At 43.1% G+C, this 13,867-nt stretch overlaps 1 protein-coding gene across 1 annotated transcript in view; it reads right to left on the bottom strand.

Moving 5' to 3' along the window:
• Positions 1 to 1,295: 1,295 nt before the first annotated feature.
• The window catches only part of CCDC190 (coiled-coil domain containing 190), a 268,677-nt gene continuing 256,105 nt past the window's right edge, over positions 1,296 to 13,867 (bottom strand). The window contains exon 4 of the mRNA XM_040408771.1: positions 1,296 to 2,104. Coding sequence (XP_040264705.1) covers positions 1,576 to 2,104 — 529 coding nt within the window. The 3' untranslated portion in view covers positions 1,296 to 1,575. The remainder of the gene's footprint in view (positions 2,105 to 13,867) is intronic.

Below are 13,867 nucleotides of genomic sequence, written 5' to 3'. Positions count from 1 at the left end.
TATGGTATCTTCTTCATGTTATTAATATGCCTAAACTTAAAACCAATGAACTTGACTAAATCATGCAGGTAGCATTTCCTATAGTTCTACAGTAGATATCAGATACAGTAAAAGGCCTATGTCCATGTGTGTGTTCTTAGTAATCCGAATAATAAAAAATTTGGAAACCCTTTACCCACTTTAGACTGTATTCCACAGCAATTATATAGGCAGTTGTATCTTGTAACTTCCTTGTAAATTTATTTCAAGTGCATAATATATGGATTTGCGGCCCATTAAAATACTCTAAAACTCATTCATCTTTCGTGTTTGTAAATGGTCTGCACATGGATGGTGTCTGGCCCATTTTTATTGCACCCCCATTCACTTCAATGGGAAGTCATGAATGCAAATTGGGGCGTAGTGGTGCACGTTGCAATTTTCTCTGCAAGGATCAATGAGCTGTGTAGACAATTGTAAATTTTAGATAGTTCAGTGCAGGTGCTGTCCATTCTAAACATGGAAAGCACCTGGACATGAACATTGCCCATCTGAATGAGCCCTTTGAGATCTCAAAGACTTGCATAGGAGTTTTAATTACAGTCTCTGTACTACCAATATCATAAAAGCTATATGCAAGTAATTTAGCCGGAAACTGGATGTACAAATACAGATATCACCATAAGTCTTGGGACTAAATTCACTTAGGGGATTCATTTAGCAGTCTGGAGCTTAATGCCTCCCATACATTTTCTACTTATGCGTCTGATTGTGTGCATGCTCTGATCACACTTTGTTCAAGTTGCATGAGAGAATCTGTGCAAATGTCCATTTTCAATAACTGGGCTGTCTAAAGGTGCCAAACAAGTAAATGCTTGTTTGTTGGGTGATCACAAATTTCATACTCAAAAATACTCAAGCTACAGTGGACACAGAGTCCTATCATGCAGTGTGAGATCCTGACAACCCGAGATGGAACTTTTGTTCCTTCCAAATGAGATCACCAGAAGACTCTGGTTCTTGTAACAATCACAACAAAAGAGGTGGGGGGAGTTACGTGGTAACATAATCTGAGGGTCCTGGAGTGCTTGTCAAGTTCCTAAAATCTGGTCAGACAATATATCAACCATCAAGGGGGCACACAATCAAATACTATATGATGTCTACAATAGGAGAAAATTCTGGTGGAAACAAGGTTGCAGATTTTTGATTTGACAGTAGATTGACAGATTGGCATTAGAGTTTTGTGGTCTTAAAAATAACCTTTATTTATGTAGAACCAATACATTTGGCAGAGCTGTAAAATCAGGGGAAGCGATAAATCAACAAAATAAAGAAATAATGCAAATATTTTCTAAAAAGTTCCCTGACAATTTTTTTTATGATAGATGACTCTGTCTGTTACCCATTAAATCTTACAATATAAAGACAAACAAACAACCTATACACTGACATTTGTTCTGAAGACAAGGCATTTGTTGTTATAGCATCAATCAATCATTAGAAGGTTCCGATTTGTAATGTCTGTTGATAAAGAACTAGAGAGGCCTGTTTTATGTTGTCTCTTTAATGTTTTCCTTTTCACTTGTATTGTCTTTATGGAAAACTACCGCTATCCTCCTTTTCAAATATTTCACCAACACCCAGTTCTTTTTCAGACTCTGGTTTGACTCTGTGTCTAATATATCTGGCATTTTTTGCTTCCTCCAGGGAATCCATAAAGTCAGGCATTGTGTGTAAGGTACGGAGACCCCCATCAGGGGCATAGATTTCTTCATCAAAAGCTGCCTTATCCTTGAAAAGGGAACCTCTTCTCTGTCTAAGATACTGTGGGTTTGCTGAGGCAGATTTTTCATTTGTATTAGACAGAAGACCAAATGATTTTCCTGACAGATCATTCTGAAAAACAGTGTCCTCAGTTACTGAAGAGATGCTGAGCCTCCTAGATAGAGAAGTTTTGATATCTATTATATTCGTACCAGAAAGTGACAACTCACTTCCTTTTCTCTGAAGATTTTCAGATTGTCCTTTTTTTACACCATCCATGAAGTCATTTATACGCATTTGAAGAGTCATTGATGAGCCCAATGCCATGACTGGTCCATCAGGAGAAGCTGCAAGTTGACTAATACAAAACACAAAAAAGTCAAAATCAGATTTTATTCATGACTTGTATATTCATAAAACTGTAGTGGTTGCCATAATGTAGTAGGTTAGCTTCACACTAAAATTAAAGTACTGTGTAGTGTTGTAGTAATGTTGTTGGGGAAACCCAGCATACCATTATCTTGTGATGTCAGAGGTTCAGACTTTTGACAATTCCAGCAGTATTTTAACCTAGATTCTCAACCTGTAGTTTGTGTACCTAAGTGTAGGGCAGCACACTGTATGATTATAGCCTTGCGGTGGGGTACTGTAGTTTGTATGGGGAGGTGGCAGTCGATGTGGAACATGCACAGGGGCTCAACATGCCTGGAAGTCCCTTCACTAGACACCCCTGCATGCAGGACTGTGATGCAGGCGATTCTTCTAACCCAATTGTTATAATTTCAGTTTGTTGAACCTGAGAGAGAGAGGTAATGCAAATTCAGTGTGAGCAGTGCTGTAGTAACCAGCTCTGTCTACTACACAACATCTGGAGCTACTGAAGAACACATGATTGGCAGGGTTGAGGCGCGTTAAATCCCTGCCAATCACTTATTGATGACCTACTCTATGGATAGCCATCCGAGCCAAGCCCCTGCTGTAAGCAGCGGCATTGGTGTTTTCACCGGCACATTAACCCTTGCTATGCTGCGGACAGCACTGACCGTGGCATGAGTGTGGTTTGTGGAGAGAAGCAGCTCTCTCCCCATCCCAATAAGGTCCCCGCGCTGCGATGACTGGGACCAGAAGGTTGGGAAGGCAGCCCGATGCCTTCCATAGGTATCGTGGCTGCCTTCCATGGAAAACCTGTGAGACCAGCAGCTCCCAGGGTCTCACAGACAAGCAGGCTGTAGTGTAACATCAGTTTTGAATAAAGTTGGTAACATCAGTTTTGAATATTTCAGGTGTGTAGTTTCTAAAATCGGGTAATTTATGGGTGGTTTCCATTATGTAAGCCCCTCACTTTATAACTTGAAAATATGAAAAATTGCTTCTAAAATTCTAAGGCCTCTTTCACACGGGCGTTACGGATTGGGGCCGGATAGGATGCGGGTGCGTGGTGGGGAAATCGTGCGAGTGAGCACACAATTTCAGTCAGTTTTGACTGTGTCATACATTTACAGTCAATGCATTACAATACAGATGCATTGCACAGGGGATCAGACCCCCAAAAGTTGAAGTTCCACAGTGGGACCAAAAAAAGTACAAAAAAGGGTTTTGCATAATAAAAAAATAAAAGGTTTCAAGTAAAAAAAAAAAAGGCGCCATTAAGTAATATAAAATCGTAAAAAAAATGAAAAAGTAGACATTACGTATCGCCTGACTCTATAAAAAAAATCACATGATCCACCCCGTCAGGTGAACGCCGTCAAAAAAAAAAAAAACAGTGCCAAAACAGCAATTTTCTGGTCACCTTGCCTCACATAAAAATCTAATACCAAGCAATCAAAAAGTCGTATGTACCCCAAAATTGTACCGATCAAGCCTTTCTCATCCCGCAAAACCACTGTGATGGACATGTGATTGGACCATGTGATGTGACGTCACCCACAGGTCTTTAGCCGGCAGCTCATGATTAAAGAAGTAAGAAGAGATAGGCAACTACGCGATCAATAGGAGGAGGTGAGTTATTTTTAATTTTTAATACCTCAATCCACATTTTACTTAGCATTCTGTATTAAGAATGCTTTAATTTCCCTTATAAACCATGTTATAAGGGAAATAATATAATATCGGGTCCCCATCCGATCGTCTCCTAGCACACCGTGCGTGAAAATCGCACTGCATCCACACTTGCTTGCGGATGCTTGCGATTTTCACGCAGCCCCATTCACTTCTTTGGGGCCTGCGTTAAGTGAAAAAAAACACACAAAGTAGAGCATGCTGCGATTTTCACACAACGCACAAGTGATGCGTGAAAATCATATCTCATGTGCACAGCCCCATAGAAATGAATGGGTCCGGATCCAGTGCGGGTGCAATGTGTTCACCTCACGCATTGCACCCGCGCGGAAATCTTGCCCGTGTGAAAGAGGCCTAAGCCTTCTAACGTCCTAAAAAAAAAATATGAAATTTACAAAATGATGCCAACATAAATTACAGTAAACATATGGAGAAAGATGACTGATAAGTATTTTATGAGGCATTACTATCTGTCTTAGGCTTCTTTCACACCGGCGTGTGCGGCCCGTTGCCGTATTGCAGACCGCATTTGCAGATCCGCAATATATGGGTGTTGTTCCGTGGGCATTCCCCATCATGGATACAAATCCGGAGATGCTGAATGGTGCGGAACGTAACCTTGGGGTTTTGTCCCGTACTTCCGTTCCGCAAAAAGATAGACCATGTCCTATCTTTTTGCGGAACAGCCGGATCGTGGACCCATTCAAGTGAATGGGTCCGCGATCCGCTGCCCCACGGACTGTGCTCATGCATTGCGGCCCACATTTTGCGGGCCGCAATACAGCAACGGGCCACACACACCAGTGTGAAAGAGGCCTTAAAAGTAGAGAAATTCAAATTAAGAAAATTGAAAATGTTTCCAGATTTTTTTTATAAATAAAGGTGAACTATATTGACTAAAATTTACTACTGTCATGAAGTACAATGTGGCAGGAAAAAACTGTCTCAGAATGGTTTTGATAAATAAAAGTGTTCCAAAGTTATTACCACATAAGTCACATTTGCAAAAAATGGCCTGGGGTAGAAGGGGTTAAATGAAAGGAGTTCCTTTCCACAACACATAATACACACTATACCATATCATCACACTATCTGCTCAGCTCCTCCTACATGATCTGGTAAAGGATATTGTTGAGGGACGTGTTGGATTTAAATATATATGTATATATGCCTTACATATATGCATGTACAAAACCGGATTCCAAAAAAGTTGGGACACTATACAAATCGTGAATAAAAACTGAATGCAATGATGTGGAGGTGCCAACTTCTAATATTTTATTCAGAATAGAACATAAATCACGGAACAAAAGTTTAAACTGAGAAAATGTACCATTTTAAGGGAAAAATATGTTGAATCAGAATTTCATGGTGTCAACCAATCCCCAAAAAGTGGGACAAGGCCATTTCACCACTGTGTGGCATCTCCCTTTCTTCTTACAACACTCCAACAGACGTCTGGGGACCGAAGAGACCAGTTTCTCAAGTTTATGAAATAGGAATGCTCTCCCATTCTTGTCTAATACAGGCCTCTAACTGTTCAATCGTCTTGGCGCTTCTTTGTTGCACCTTCCTCTTTATGATGCGCCAAATGTTCTCTATAGTGAAAGATCTGGACTGCAGACTGGCCATTTCAGTAGCCGGATCCTTCTCCTACGCAGCCATGATGTTGTGATTGATGCAGAATGTGGTCTGGCATTATCTTGTTGAAAAATGCAGGGTCTTCCCTGAAAGAGATGACGTCAGGATGGGAGCATATGTTGTTCTAGAACCTGAATATATTTTTCTGCATTGATGGTGCCTTTCCAGACATGCAAGCTGCCCATGCCACACGCACTCATGCAACCAAATACCATCAGAGATGCAGGCTTCTGAACTGAGCGTTGATAACAACTTGGGTTGTCCTTGTCCTCTTTGGTCCGGATGACATGGCGTCCCAGATTTCCAAAAAGAACTTCGAATCGTGACTCGTCTGACCACAGAACAGTCTTCCATTTTGCCACACTAAATTTTAAATGATCCCTGGCCCAGTGAAAACGCCTGAGCTTGTGGATCTTGCTTAGAAATGGCTTCTTCTTTGCACTGTAGAGTTTCAGCTGGCAACGGCGGATGGCACGGTGGATTGTGTTCACTGACAATGGTTTCTGGAAGTATTCCTGAGCCCATTCTGTGATTTCCTTACAGTAGCATCCCTTTTGTGGTGCAGTGTCGTTTAAGGGCCCGGAGATCACGGGCATCCAGTATGGTTTTACGGCCTTGACCCTTACGCACAGAGATTGTTCCAGATTCTCTGAATCTTCAGATGATGTTATGCACAGTTGATTGATGATAGATGCAAAGTCTTTGCAATTTTTCGCTGGGTAACACCTTTCTGATATTGCTCCACTATCTTTCTGAGCAACATTGTGGGAATTGGTGATCCTCTACCATCTTGGCTTCTGAGAGACACTGCCACTCTGAGAAGCTCTTTTTATACCCAATCATGTGCCATTTGACCTACTGGTAATTAGTGTTAATTGGTCTTCCAACTCTTCGTTATGCTCAAATTTACTTTTTCCAGCCTCTTATTGCTACTTGTCCCAACTTTTTGGGGATTTGTTGACACCGTGAAAATTGGAATCAATTTATTTTTCCTTTAAAATAATACATTTACTCGGATTAAACGTTTGATCTGTCATCTACGTTTTATTACAAATAAAATATTGACATTTGCCATCTCCACATCATTGCATTGAGTTTTTATTCACAATTTGTTTAGTGTCCCAACTTTTTTGGAATCCGGTTTGTATATTGGCCCTTTTGCATGGGCCGGTCCAGGTGGTATGGGTGTATACATGGAGATGTATGTATGCCCCCTTGTCAGCATACATCTCTATGTATAATATATCCATATGCAGGTGGACTTTTTATATGGACATGCATGTAGATGTGCCCCAAACATCTATATGGATGTATATACCTAAGTGCCCCCAGGTTCGGTAGTATGTATATGTGTATATATATATATATATATATATATATTGATCAGCCTGGTTCGTTTATGACGTGGGAGTGTGTGATGTTATGTAGCAGCTGGGGGCTTACAGCTTGTGCAGGAAGTCCTTTGTTTCAGTTCTAGCATTCCGTCACACAACCCCACGATGATGTCATCACCCTCCTGTTGAAGAAGGAGGAGGGGGCTGCTTTTGTGCTATAAAACCCCAAACCGGACAGAGGTGCGCGCTCTTGGAATCTGGACTACAATCAGAGACATATGGGATGGGAACAGCTCCTGAAGAAGAGAGGCCACATGCGGCCACATGCTCCTGGAAATGGCTGAGTACCAACCATCCCCTAACCCCTGGCTGCTGACTTCATGTCTCAGCATTAATCCCTGATGAGCCTGTACCCTGGAAGCAGCCCAGTCACCCCTTGTATAACCCTTGGTTACCCTTAACCTCTCCTGCCCTGTGTTCCCCCAGGATTGTAGATCCCTCATATCCCCTGTTCCGTAATAACCCCTGGTTATTCACCGTAGGGATAGTATATTGTCAGGATTGGGTGGGCTGCTGGTAAAGTGTATGCATGTGTATTTTTACAATTGTAGTTAGATGTTGGGGAGGACTTGGGACTGTGTTAGTGTAGTTAGTACCGTAATAGTGTATTGTTATAGCGTGTGTACTTATATTGTTGTGTGCTGCTATAAATATATATATATCTATTCCATTGATATAGATATATATAATTATAAGCAAATATTAGACTATGACATATAGTGTGTGAATAAATCCCTGCAGAGCATTAACCTCTACATTGCCCTGTCCCTGCAGAGTCCTGACCATTAACCCCTTCAATGCCTGATCCCTGCTACCGCTGCCCTGATAACTCATTACCCTGTGTTCCTTGGCCTGCAGGTATTAACCCCTGCAGTGCCACAATTGTGTGATTAACCCTCTTGTACCCCCGTAGGGACAGTGAGTAGCCAGGCGGGTGGGTTACCGATAATTGTATGCATGAAAGTGTATTATTGTAAGTATAGCTAGTGTGTGGGGTGGAATATGGGATTGTGCTGTGTAGTGGTTAGGATTGTATTGTGTTTATTGTAGTACAGTTTCTATACTGCGGGGTGTACTTCTATATGTATATATATTCATATCCATTGATCTATGAATATCTATAGATATAGCGTATTGTTAGACTTGTATAATTGTATTGTGTAATAAATATTCCTTATTGTTCATAATACAGTGTATGGTGTTTTTACTAGTCGCCGCCCTAGTATAGTGATAGTAAGTCGCACGTAGTGTAGTTCAGTGTAGTGTATATGCAATCAGAGGTAATCAGTAATGTTAGATGTTTATTTAGGTATAAATAGGCGGAGTCATCACTAGACGACTCACGCCTATTTATGAATATTAATTATTGAGATTTGCATAAATATCAATAATTAATATCCCCCTTAAAATTGGCGAGCCAGGCCCACTGCTTAGATTTTTAAAATCTGTGTTTGTTTTTGAGGCTAGAGGTCCGTTATACTGTGAATTATCAGGCAAGAGAGACCCGGTCAGTGGTCTGAGCGTCTAGGACCTGATAATTCTGACAGGTAACGCGGCTCTTCCTTACAGCACCAAACGCAGATCAAAATCTTTAGCAGAGAATCTATGTTCTATCTGTGAACTAATATTTTGCTATTTGCTTTACACGGTCACTGCATCGCTCAAGTGTTTGCGAGGGAGAAGAGGCAGCAAACGGTGAGTATGGACTTCCCCACACTGCAACACTTGAGCAGACACAGCACATTTAACCCCATCCTCCCCACCACATACAAGTCAGCAGAAATGCTGTTGTCCGATTTGTTAGCACAGGCTGGTAGTTATGACAGGCTTTGTGTTAACAAACGGACGGTGTTGAATAAGGCCACCAAACGGCTTCGGATGCTGGCCAAACTCGTTCACACGTTTGAGGCTAGCATCTGTAAGCCAAAGGAAGTTGCGCTGGTGTCTCAGTCAACGGAGACAATTCCTCCGGCCATTCACTGCCAGTGCTGTACCAGTAATTCAGACCAGGTTTCGGCATTGCGGGCACAGCTGGCAGAGAATGTGCAGTCTACTGTTGACCGAGATGCGCAGGTGGCTAAGATAGAGTCACAGTTAGTAGAGCTGCAGAGGCAGAAGGAGGAAATTGAGGCTAAGTTGACTCAGTCTTATACTGAGGTCAAGGCCTTCAAGGAGCGGACTGCCTTTACTGACGTGACGGTAGCCAAATTGAAGGCTGAGGTTGCTGTAAGGTCCCAGCTAATGTCTGGCATGCAACAGGTTATCACCAAGTTGGTGCTGGCCCTTTCTTTTTCCGTAAAGCCAGGGTCGGAATCTCCCAAAACTTTGCCCTATGCAGGGCAAAAAGGGCGGAGAGTAGCCTGTGACCGGTCTAATCATCAGATCAAGCCGGTCCAGACTAACAGAGATTTTCCCCTGATTTTGGGAAAAAGAACTGTTGTGAAGAGTGCGTCCCTGAGGATGGAACAATTCAGGAGAAGGGAGCACGGCTGCAGTGTAGATGGACCTGGGCCATGCAGAGCAAACTACAGATGTTTTGCATGTGGTGGCCTAGGTCACATAGTGAGACACTGCAAAACAGATAGGAACATAACACACAGGACAGGAAACCAAGTCACGTGTTTCAGGTGTGGGAACAAAGGACACATTGCAAGGAATTGCCCTTGTGCAAGTAATTGCAATGTGTCCAACAGTATCAGCCAGGTAACAAATTATGCAGTGGGGTCTAGTCAGCTTGGCCATAAAGGAGTTACTGCTCGGCAGCATCACCAGCTGTTGAGGGGTCAGAATGGCCAAGCTAGGCTAGGCAACATTTGACACCCCTGTACTATTTGTTACACCGGTTGTTCCCTGTGTATGTCCATGTTGTGTGTTTTTGTTATCTGTTTGTAAGTTTTCTTGATGTTGATGGTGGTAGTCCTTGTCTACGAATGTGTTCCACCATGCTGATTTATGTAGTTTGTTGTAAGTCCCGTCTGCTGTTTGTGTTTAATTCTGTGTCCCCTTGGAGTGGAACAGTGTTATACTGTGGATCGAGAACGTATAGGTTCACGAGCAGATAATTTCACACGGGAAATCCTGCACAAAGGATGATGTGATTTTATTCTGGGCAGCCAGGGTCTCGGATCGATACAGGTAACACTGTTTTGCTCAAGGATTTCGGTAGGGCTGTGTTGCGCTGGGGACTGGGGAGGACAGACAACATTGGTGTAATGTTGTGCTGCGCACATAATTCTAGTCCAAGCAGGTAGCACAGCTCTGATAGGGATTGGACACAGAATGATTGGCAGCAGAGTGTGGACTGTGTTCTTGTGTTGTGGGGTCCTGGGGAGCCAGGGCATGACTATGCCATTGGTTCTGCGGGCCTCCACAAGGCGGGATCACAGGGGAAAAATCAGCCTGGGTACACATGAGTTGACGGGGATACGGTGCCATCAATAACAAGATGGTGCTTTGTCCACAGCACTTCAGTTATCCTAACCTAGTAGGGTGGCCATCCTTATCTGTTGGTGCAGAGGGATGTGCAGCAGAGGACGCGATCCTCTGAAGGTAGGGTGTTCAGACACCAGTGTTGGGATAACGAGGGGTCCTGTGAGATAAAAGGCAGCCCAATACCTTTCTCTACTCATGGGTCAAAGGTATTGGTGCTGGGATTTTTTTTACATTTAATTGCACCGTGAGGAGCGCCTGGTATTTTCTTCTGCCATAGGTGTGTTTATATGAAGCAGAGGAAAAACCCAGATGACGCCACAGAAGAGACCAGCTATCCCCCCTGACACTCTTGTGAGGCTCCAGAGGATCCCACTGGATTTTGGCAACCAAGCGACCTTTGTTTAGAGGTGTTCTAGAGATGGAGGACTGTGCCACAATCCAGCGGGAGCATTATCTCAGGCTCTGGAGAAAGACTTGGAGACGTTCGGGTGGAAGAGTTTATTTTACGATCGCTTGTTTCACCCAGTGAAACTTCTTCTGGTCTGGTCATTGTCATATCGGAGGGTCAAGGGACTTAATGACCAAATACACCAGAACCAGACAGAACTTTACAGAACTAACCGGAGGAGGAGGAGGCTCAGGACATAACTCCAACTTTGTCCTTTAGCCAAATATTTTATGGACACTTTGTTTCCTATGAGGGTTCGGGAAGTATAACATGTACTACCCTGAAACCCCATAGCACATTGTATTGTATATATATTGATTATGTTTGTTGGTTGATTATGTACCCATAGACACTCTAGGTACAAATGTGTGACAGCCTATACCCAGGGAAACTCGCCCAACGCATTGCGGTGAGTTATAATTTGGCTGTACACATTTGCATCCTATAATCGTTTCCCATTGACACGGGGGTCTGTGACCTACCTGTGTCTTTGGAGGTGTAGAGAGATAGGCCAGGTTGCATGAGTCTCTATGGGTACACACATTTAATGGAATTTGGGGGCGTTGGGAGGGATGTGACCTGTTTTTGTGTGAATGGGGAAGAGTAGATTCGCTAGGGACAGGCCCCCCCTCCTTTACCAAGTTCATTTGCCACTTTAACCCCAAGAACGGCGACGTTTGTAAGGGTTGGACTGAATGTCAGTGAGTGCGGTGTTCTTTCCCGCAGTTAGTATTTAGGTACTATGACATCACCTCTTACCAGAAATTCTGACCTGCCTTGTAAAAACCTACGTATCTGTTCATGGGAGAACCTCTCCAACAACTGAGTCTAAAGTTGTACTTGTGTTAAAAAGTCGGCCTACGGCCGTCCGTACCCCATAAGGAGGTTCTACATGGATTAAGGGTAAAGTCATTCTGGAATCATTGGGAGTGACTGACACCGAAAGACTGGCACTGACATTGGGGGTGACGGACGCCAGAAGAACAACACTGGCAAAGAGAAAGAACACGGTCGCTGAGTGGAGTGATAAAAACGGCGAAGGTGAAGCCATTCCGGAGTTAGAAATAGACTACATAGGGAGTGGCTGACACCTGAGGATCATAATGTAAGATGCAAGTAAATTCCAGAGAAGAAGACGGTGTATTCTGTGGATGGAGACGCCTGGTTACGTTGAAGGGCAGGTCGGAGGTGTTAGTGCACGATGGGTGATGACTAGGTACCTAAGGGCCATATTACTTCAGTCCTTCCTGAACTGTTACCAAGTGGGGGGTTGAGGGGGCAAAAATATCCCAACACTTCCCCAAAGTCGATTGTCGTAAATTCGACAACAGGGGGATTGTTGAGGGACGTGTTGGATTTAAATATATATGTATATATGCCCTTACATATATGCATGTATATTGGCCCTTTTGCATGGGCCGGTCCAGGTGGTATGGGTGTATACATGGAGATGTATGTATGCCCCCTTGTTAGCATACATCTCTATGTATAATATATCCATATGCAGGTGGACTTTTTATATGGACATGCATGTAGATGTGCCCCAAACATCTATATGGATGTACTGTATATACCTAAGTGCCCCCAGGTTGGGTAGTATGTACAGTACAGACCAAAAGTTTGGACACACCTTCTCATTCAAAGAGTTTTCTTTATTTTCATGACTATGAAAATTGTAGATTCACACTGAAGGCATCAAAACTATGAATTAACACATGTGGAATTATATACATAACAAACAAGTGTGAAACAACTGAAAATATGTCATATTCTAGGTTCTTCAAAGTAGCCACCTTTTGCTTTGATTACTGCTTTGCACACTCTTGGCATTCTCTTGATGAGCTTCAAGAGGTAGTCCCCTGAAATGGTTTTAATTTCACAGGTGTGCCCTGTCAGGTTTAATAAGTGGGATTTCTTGCCTTATAAATGGGGTTGGGACCATCAGTTGCGTTGAGGAGAAGTCAGGTGGATACACAGCTGATAGTCCTACTGAATAGACTGTTAGAATTTGTATTATGGCAAGAAAAAAGTAGCTAAGTAAAGAAAAACGAGTGGCCATCATTACTTTAAGAAATGAAGGTCAGTCAGTCAGCCGAAAAATTGGGAAAACTTTGAAAGTAAGGGCTATTTGCCCATGAAGAAGAGTGATGGGGTGCTGCACCAGATGACCTGGCCTCCACAGTCACCAGACCTGAACCCAATCGAGATGGTTTGGGATGAGCTGGACCGCAGAGTGAAGGCAAAAGGGCCAACAAGTGCTAAGCATCTCTGGGAACTCCTTCAAGACTGTTGGAAGACCATTTCAGGGGACTACCTCTTGAAGCTCATCAAGAGAATGCCAAGAGTGTGCAAAGCAGTAATCAAAGCAAAAGGTGGCTACTTTGAAGAACCTAGAATATGACATATTTTCAGTTGTTTCACACTTGTTTGTTATGTATATAATTCCACATGTGTTAATTCATAGTTTTGATGCCTTCATAGTCATGAAAATAAAGAAAACTCTTTGAATGAGAAGGTGTGTCCAAACTTTTGGTCTGTACTGTATATGGGTATATATATATATATATATATATATATTGATCAGCCTGGTTCGTTTATGACGTGGGAGTGTGTGATGTTATGTAGCAGCTGGGGGCTTACAGTTTGTGCAGGAAGTCCTTTGTTTCAGTTCTAGAATTCCGTCACACAACCCCACGATGATGTCATCACCCTCCTGTTGAAGAAGGAGGAGGGGGCTGCTTTTGTGCTATAAAACCCCAAACCGGACAGAGGTGCGCGCTCTTGGAATCTGGACTACAATCAGAGACATATGGGATGGGAACAGCTCCCTGAAGGAAGAGAGGCCACATGCGGCCACATGCTCCTGGAAATGGCTGAGTACCAACCATTCCCTAACCCCTGGCTGCTGACTTCATGTCTCAGCATTAATCTTTGATGAGCCTGTACCCTGGAAGCAGCCCAGTCACCCCCTGTATAACCCTTGGTTACCCTTAACCTCCCCTGCCCTGAGTCCCCCTATAATCCTAATATCCCCTGTGTTCCCCCAGGATTGTAGATCCCTCATATCCCCTGTTCCGTAATAACCCCTGGTTATTCCCCATAGGGATAGTATATTGTCAGGATTGGGTGGGCTGCTGGTAAAGTG

Source organism: Bufo bufo, chromosome 9, assembly GCF_905171765.1.
Source record: "Bufo bufo chromosome 9, aBufBuf1.1, whole genome shotgun sequence".
Lineage (NCBI taxonomy): Eukaryota > Metazoa > Chordata > Amphibia > Anura > Bufonidae > Bufo > Bufo bufo.
The sequence above is the reverse complement of the archived record's forward strand: the minus strand, read 5'-3'. Positions and strand labels throughout refer to the sequence as shown.